The sequence below is a fragment of the Alligator sinensis genome, unplaced genomic scaffold (genome assembly GCF_000455745.1).
Source record: "Alligator sinensis unplaced genomic scaffold, ASM45574v1 scaffold1059_1, whole genome shotgun sequence".
In the NCBI taxonomy this organism is placed as follows: Eukaryota; Metazoa; Chordata; order Crocodylia; family Alligatoridae; genus Alligator; species Alligator sinensis.
In genome coordinates, this window is record NW_005842103.1 from 291,427 (window position 1) to 298,828 (window position 7,402).

At 67.0% G+C, this 7,402-nt stretch overlaps 1 protein-coding gene across 5 annotated transcripts in view; it reads right to left on the minus strand.

The window, feature by feature from the left end:
- The window catches only part of NLGN3 (neuroligin 3), an 18,168-nt gene extending 11,320 nt beyond the window's left edge, over positions 1-6,848 (minus strand). The window contains exons 1-3 of one of the 5 annotated variants that reach the window (XM_025205056.1): positions 6,051-6,848; positions 5,183-5,242; positions 130-189 (exon numbers count right to left, since the gene is read on the minus strand). In XM_025205056.1, coding sequence (XP_025060841.1) covers positions 130-189; positions 5,183-5,242; positions 6,051-6,528 — 598 coding nt within the window. In that variant the 5' untranslated portion in view covers positions 6,529-6,848. The remainder of the gene's footprint in view (positions 1-129; positions 190-5,182; positions 5,243-6,050) is intronic. The other 4 variants (XM_014520314.2, XM_025205054.1, XM_025205055.1 and 1 more) reach the window with 4 other exon arrangements.
- Positions 6,849-7,402: the final 554 nt, after the last annotated feature.

Sequence of the window (7,402 nt, forward strand, 5' to 3'; positions counted from 1 at the left end):
CGCCCGCCCCCGTGCAGCTGCGCAGCCCCATGAGACAGACAGACAGACAGACGGGGCTCCAGGCGGCTGCCAGCGGCGAGCACGCGGCTGGCTTTGCGCGTCATGCAGCAGCCTCGAGCACAGAAATACCTTCGTCTTCGTCCCCGTCATTATCGGCTAAGTCCTCGCCCTGTTTCTTAGCGCTGGCTCCTAGGGACCAAACACGAGGAGACAGAACAGGAAAGGAAAACAGAACACAAAACAAGAGAATTCAAAGAGAGCGAGACAGCAGGGACGGGGCCGCCGCCCGCCCGCCGGGCTTCGCACACGGCACCTCTCCAGCCGCCCGGGCTCTGGCACCTCCAGTTGCTGGCCCGCCCGGGCCCCTCGCCCTGCAGGGATTGCACACCTGGGCCGTGGCCTGGGGAAGGGGCAGGAGCCATGGGCTGGGGCCACTCTGGACGCAAGCAGGAGGGCCGTGGAGCCTGCTGCATACAGGCCTACCCAGGCGTCTGCCCACATACCCGCCTCCCATGTGCCCTTGTGGCTGCCTCTCCTTCCCGAGCACCACATGCTGTGCCCGCTGCCCTCCGCTCCATAGACGGTGCTCAGCCAGCGCTGGGGCAGAGGGCAGCCGGCCGCATGGGTTCGCATGGTCAGGACCCGAGTATCACGTTGTGTGCCCCCACTTTGGGCCAGAAGCGTCTTCCTTCTCCAGGCGCCGGCTGCCCAGGCCCCAGCCCTCCGGGGTGCGCGCAGAGGTGGTGCCACGTCTCTCGGGCACAGAGCAGCAGGAGGCCCATGTGCAAGCAGCTGGCACATGCCCCCACCGCACGACCGTTGCTGCAGGTGCTGGGCCTGCTCACAGTGGGCTGCCTGCCTGCATGCACAGGTGCATGGGTGGCGGCAGCAAGTGCCCGAGCCTCTCTTGCACCTCATGCAGCCCAGGGCGCACAGCCTAGGACCAGACCCCCTGGGTGTCCTGGGCGCACTGCGCTGCATCAGCAGGACCTGCCCTCCCCTGGCCTGTGCCGGGCACAGTGGGGTCACAGGGAGTCAGGCACCGACAGGCAGATGGGTTGGAGGTCTCTGCCCCCAGCTCCCCCTGCCTAACCACAGCCCCTGCTCTGGGCCCAGACCAGATTAATGCTCCCCGAACTGCTCTGGGGCTGCCTCTGCCTCGTCCAGCACAGGGAGAGGGGGCGGTCAGCCCCAGCAGGGCAGGGAGAAGCCTCCTCCCATGCTCCAGACAGAGCAGGGCACAGCCACAGCTCTGAGGGCCCCTGTGAGACCAGGGACCCCCAGCCAGGTCAGCTCCACAACTTGCCCACCCCACCCTGACACCTGGGCCACACCTCCCTCTGCCTGCCACCCTCTATGCAGGATCAGTCCCTGCCTTGAGCTCTGGATGCAGACACCCTCCACCCCAGCAGCCTGTGCCCTGTAGATCGCAGCCGACGCAGTGCTCCCGGATGCTGTGCTGGCCCCGGGGCTGCAGTCACTGCTGGTGCCCAGTAGGTTGCAGGGGCCAGGCGCCTGCAGCAGGCAGCTTGCTGGGACCAGCTGCACAGGGCAGGCAGGCTGTGCCGCTGCATGGTGCATGCGGAGAGCCCTGCGTGCTGGAAGCACACACAAGCATCCTGAGGCAAGCCGGTGTGCAGAGCACAGACGCGCTGCTTGGTGACACTGGGGCAAGGGGAGCCTCAGCTCCGCACGGGGCCCGCAGCCTGTGGCAGCCCAGAGCAGGTGACCCTGTGGCCCGGCCAGGGCAGCCTGGTGCCAGGTAGGCTCAACTGGCATAGGAGGAAGCTTGACACCCCCCACCTTCACACCGAGAGGAGCAAGGCCCAGGGACCCTGTGCAGCAAGGGCACAGAGGCTGCCTGGTACCGTGCTACAAGTTGCCTGGGCCGGCAGCTCACTCACTGCTGCTGCCGGGTTTCCCTCTCTGACTCCTGTGAACCCAGGCGCCTGCAGCGCAGAAGGCAGGGCAGAGCTGCGGGGGCGGGGGCGAGACCCCAGACTGCAGGTGGATGGGCCCAGGGCACTGGCCTTCCCCGCGCACTGGCTTGCATTCAAACCTCACTAGGAATGCATTGACACCTGCCCAGTTATACGCGTGGCCTAGAGCCCCTTCGGCCCTGGGACAGGTGGGAAGCCCAGCAAGTCCCAGGCCTCTGGCTGCGTGCGGCTGGCCCAGGCACCCCACAGTCCCCACGAGGGCCGGCAGCCCTGAGCACTTGCCCTTCAACTGCGAGAATGGCAGCATGCAACGGTGGAGGCCAGACCCCCAAGGAGACTCTGAAGCAGAGCAGAGCCTGCCCATCTGTCCGGTCACAGCCTGAAGCCTGCTACAAAAGACCCAGCTGTGGGGGGGTCGAGGGTGCAGGGAGGGGAGGCTGCTTGCCAAAGTGGGCAGGAGAGGCTGGTGCTGAGGCTGCAGGCAAGGGACAGGGACAATTTTCCCTCCCCCATGCTCCTGGCGCTCTCAGAGCCAGTAGCACAGGGGCTGCAGTGCTGCCTCCAGACAGCCCTGCATGGGCCAAGACACTGCAGTGGGACACGGCTGCTGCCCCAGCACTTGCCTCACCTGTGCCAGGCTTCACGTGTAGCCTCTGTGCCCGAGAGCCCCGGGCCAAGGGTGGATCAGAGCTGGGGGGGTCCGGTCCGACTCAGCCGGCCCATTCTGCTACCCATCCCCCCAGGACCTCGCACGGGCTCTGCCCCGCCAGCACCTTGCTTGCTGCTCCTGTACAAAGTGCAGTACAGAATCACTGAGCTGTGGGGCTGGCAGGGACCTCCAGCGGTCACTAGCACAGCCCCTGCCGGAGGCAGGATCAGCCCTGTCCAAACCAGGCCAGGCACACCCATCATCTAACCTCTTCATAAATCTACGGCCAACCTGACACAGCACAGACATTGCACCCAAACCTGCCACAGGGAAAGCAGGGGACCAGAGCGGCCAATGTCCTGCTGCCACAAAGACACCGAGAGGTTCCAGCAAGAGGCCGTGCAGGCTACAGAGCAAGGCAACTCCCTCCCCAGCCCGGACCAATCTGACCAGGGGGAAATTCTTTTCTGACCCCAAATCTGGCATCGGTCTCAGCCTGAGTGCAGGGACCAGACCCTCTAGACAGGACCCTGTGGGGTTGGTCCCAGCAGGAGCACTGGCACAGTCCCATCCCCAGCCTGGGCTGCAGCAGCACCCAGTGCCTCTGGGGAAGGCTTAGAAAACCCCTGACACAGGTAGCAGCAAGAGGGGAAGGAATTCCCTCCCGGTCCCATGTGGCAGCCAGGAAAGCCAGGAAGCCTGGGAGATCCCCACAGCAGAGCACAGGCATCGTGATGCCTAGATCATCCCTGCCCAGTCCCTGTCCAAGCTCTTTTAACACCCCCAGTGACGGAGAACCTACAGCTTTCCTGGCACCTACCTCATGGCCTCCCTGCACTATAGTGATGTTTTCCTGAACTCCAGTGTAAACCTGCTGTGCTGCAACTTAGAGCCACTGCTTGTGCCCCGCTCTCTGCAGCCAGAGAGAGAAGGCGTTCTCCCTCCTCTATGGAAATGGCTGCCATGTCCCCCTGCTTGAGCAGGGGTTGCATCCATTTACGATCACAGAACAATGCTCGCGGCACAGCACATCACGGGCGCAGAAGAGGTCAGCACCGGGCTGGGGGGCCTGGTGCAGGAGCAATGTGCCTTTACCAGCCCCCAAGCGTCTCTGTGGGAGGCTCGGGGTCGTGTGGCCTGTTGCCTGCCCTCCCGCGCTCAGGCACCAGCCGTCCAGGCACACGTCCCACGCCTGTATCCTGGCTCCGCCCTGGTGCTAGCCCACCGGGTCTGGACATGCCCAGCAGGGCCTTGCTCACCAACAGCAGTGCAGAATCCCCTGGTCCGTGATGGACAGCGTTCAGGGGATGCCAGCCCTGCACCCCTGCTCAGCCCCTCCCTGCACTGGGTCCCATGGCACACAGCAGCTCCCCTGGGGCAGGGGCCATGCCTGGCAGGCAGTGGAGGCTGGGGCAGCAGGAAGAAGGGCTCTCAAGCGGCTTGCTCAGGACCAGGAGCTGGTGCCACCTGAGAGGAGGCTGCCTGCTTGGGAGGCATGGGAGAGACTTGCTAGTGTGCAGCCCCGATGCTGGGAGACGGAGGGAAGAGCCAGCCCAGCACCAGGGAGGAAGAGCAAAGCAGCCAACCACGGCACCAGCGGCACTGGGAGGACCCGCCCCGCGCCAAGCCCAGCTGCATGGGTAGAAGGTGCTGGGACCTGCCTACCACCCACCAGGTGCCCGAGCCCAGGTGGGTGAGGGCAGGACCAGCCCTCACACGTGGCAGCTGCACAGGGCCACGCACATCACCCTGCTTACCCCCGCCTTTGGGAAAAGCTGTCACTGCGGCTTTCTGGGGGAGCAGCTGCAGCCTGGGCTCAGGGCCTGCACTGCACAGACCACAGTGGCTGCAGGCCGGGCAGGCTGGGACAAGGACAGCTCCAGGAGCTTCCAGGGCCCTCCCTGCACCGTGGTGGGAACAACCCCTCGGCACGGGACCCAGACGGTCCCAGCCCTGCTGCAGGATGCAGCCTCTGGGCAGGCCGGCAGGGTGCAGAGCACAGGCGGTGTGTGACCAGGCTGGGTCACACGAGCCCGGAGCCTGGCTGGGCCCAGCGGGCAGACAGCCTGGGTGCCGGGGCAGGCAAGGCCGGCACCAACATGTAGGTGCAGGGGGCCAGGCCCCCGCACCACCGGCAGGACCTAGGTGCCGTGTTGGGGACCCCCAGGCACAGGCACATCCAGGCGGGCCCAGCACCACGGCACCCGGGGCAAGCAGGCTGCACAGATGTCGAGGCCCCTCGGTTCACCCCGTTCCCATCCCCAGGCCCCGGGTCCTGTCCCTGCGAGTGGCAGTTGGTGACGGCCTGGGAATGCGCCTGGCCCTGCCCTGGTCCAAGCTGGCGGCAGAACCGATCTCCCGGCGCCGGCCCAGCCATGCCCTGGCGAGGGAGCATCACGCAGCCGGGACGGCCAGGAGGCCCCTCGGAGCAGGACCGGCGGGCGGGCAGGCGGAGGGGCAGACAGGCAGGGGCAGGCGGGCGGGCGGGGGCTGCACCGCAGGTGGAGGAAGGCTGAGGAGCACGTGGCAGGCCGGGCAGCGGAGGGCCCCTGTCTCCCTCTCTCTTTCCTTTCTGGGCCGGCTTGCTACCTACCTCCTTTCCTACATATTTTCTTGTTGGGCTTTCGGGCGCATTCCTTGGAAATCCGCTTTACTGTAAAATGAATAAAAGACTACAAAATAACAGAGGCTCCACAGGCCGCAGCGGGCATGCACGTACGCACGACCGCGCCCCGGGCGACCAAGGGGCGGGGCGGGGGGGTGCCCGCCGCGGGAGGAACACTCAGCCCTGCCCTGGGTGGGATGGCGCCCGGTGGCATTGCCCACCGGACCCCCAGCTCCCCTGTAGTGAGGCGGCCGCGGCCCGGGGAGGGGGCTGCCTCCTCGTCTGCTACTTACTGTCCTGGCTGGAGACCTGCTGCAGGAGAGAAGGTTAGAGAGGAGGCGCCCGGCTCGCCCGACCCGCCTCACCACAAAGGGGCTGGTCCCGGTGCCCCCACCCCTGCCCCACCCTACCCAGCGCCAATCAGCAAGATGTCCCCATATGCCCTGGCTGGGCCCTGCCCTGAGCTGGGGTCCCCGGCTGGAGAGAGCAGCCAGCCCCGCTTCCTGGGCCCCCATCCCAGCAGAGCCAGCGAGCGAGCAGGAGTGTTCCTCCCCACCAGCGGCAGCCCGCCCTGGGCCGGGGCACACGGCCAGGCCACCTGTGGCAGCACCTGGCCCTCAGCGCCAGATCTGTGGTCAGAGCCCGGTCCAGACTGAGCAAGACGAGAGAGGAGCCGTGAGGAAGCCATGGCGGGCGGGGGAGGCACGGGGCAGGGAGAGCACGAAACAGGGGCGGCAGCGGGGGCAAGCGGCGTGGGCAGAGGAAGCGCGCGCATCCACACACAGACCATGCTGCAGGTGCCACGGCGGCCGCATGCGGCAGACCCACGCCCCGGGACCCGGCCGCCGGCACTCACCGTCCTCAGTGGGGATGTAGATGTTGAGGTACAGGCAGTCCTCGTTGGGGTCCTGGATGTAGGTGGCCACGATGTCCAGGTTGGAGGTGAACCAGATGGGCAGCATGATCTCGGGCACGGCGCTGTGGATGTTCTGGGGGCAGACGGGCGAGAAGTGCGTGGCGTTCCGGATGCCCGACCAGGACGCAGGCGGCTCAGGGGGCATGAACCGCTTGTCGCCGACGGGCGGCGCCGCGTAGGGCACGCCCAGGTATTGGTCCACAGGCCCCAGGATCTCGCTGGGCAGCGGCACCCTCACGCCGCGTAGCTTCCCATAGCGTGTGTTGACGGTGGGAGAGTAGGCCTGCCCCTCCAGGCGCGCCACGACCACGGCCAGGCTCAGCACACCCAGGACGAGGCGCAGGCCCCGGCCCGCCGCCAGCTCAGGCGCGGGGAGTCCAGGGGACGTGGCGGGGCCTTGGCGCGGAGCCAGCCACATCGTCTGGGAGGAGCGGCACCACACCCAGCCGGAAGCCTGCGTCCACGGCTCAGAGAGTCCCCATCGCGGCCAGGTGCGGGGCAGCGCCCCCCACCAGCGCAGCTAGAGGCAGGGTCTTGGGGGGCCCGGGCAGGCGGGCACTTCCCGCGAGGGTGGCAGGATGGCTGCAGTGATCTGGGGGCAGCTGGCTGCCTCTTCAGAGCCACGGGGCTGCTGGCTGCCAAGCACCTTCAGGAAGAGCTGCCCAACTGGGATCCACGGCTCTGTGGAGAGAAGGGCAGGGACAGTCAGCGGCCACGGTGAGCAGCTGTGTCCCCCACCCAGAGACCTGCACCAGCCCAGTGCCCATGCCCGGCGAGTGGCTGGGGAATGCCTAACCAGCCCAATGGCCTCCCACTCTGCTCCAGCCCCCGGCCTGGCTGGGCACCAGGGGAGTGGGAGCGCTGGGTCACAGCGAGGCATGCAACAGGACCAGGCCCCGCACCCTCTGTGTGCCGTGGAAGGGAGGAGGCGGGCACCCAGGGTGGCAGATGCAAGGGTCTGTGAATGCAGAGCAGCACGACCAGCATCCTGCACTCCAGGGCTGGGCAGGGACCACACACCCGAATGTGCACAGGACGACCCACGGGCAGGGGACTGCTGATGCACACAGAGAGGCACGTGCAGACAGACGCATGGACAGGCAGTGCCAACAGAAGGGATGCAGCAGCCTCACGCATGGGGATGGAGACGACCCCCGGGGAGCCTCCACTGGGCCCACCAGGGACAGGAGAGGTGGCACTGAGCCTGGGCTCCAGCCTGGTGTGCTGGGCACCTAGTGCCATGGCCCTGCCTGCCTTGGACGTGCCACGTCGTGTCCAGCTGCCCCAGGCCC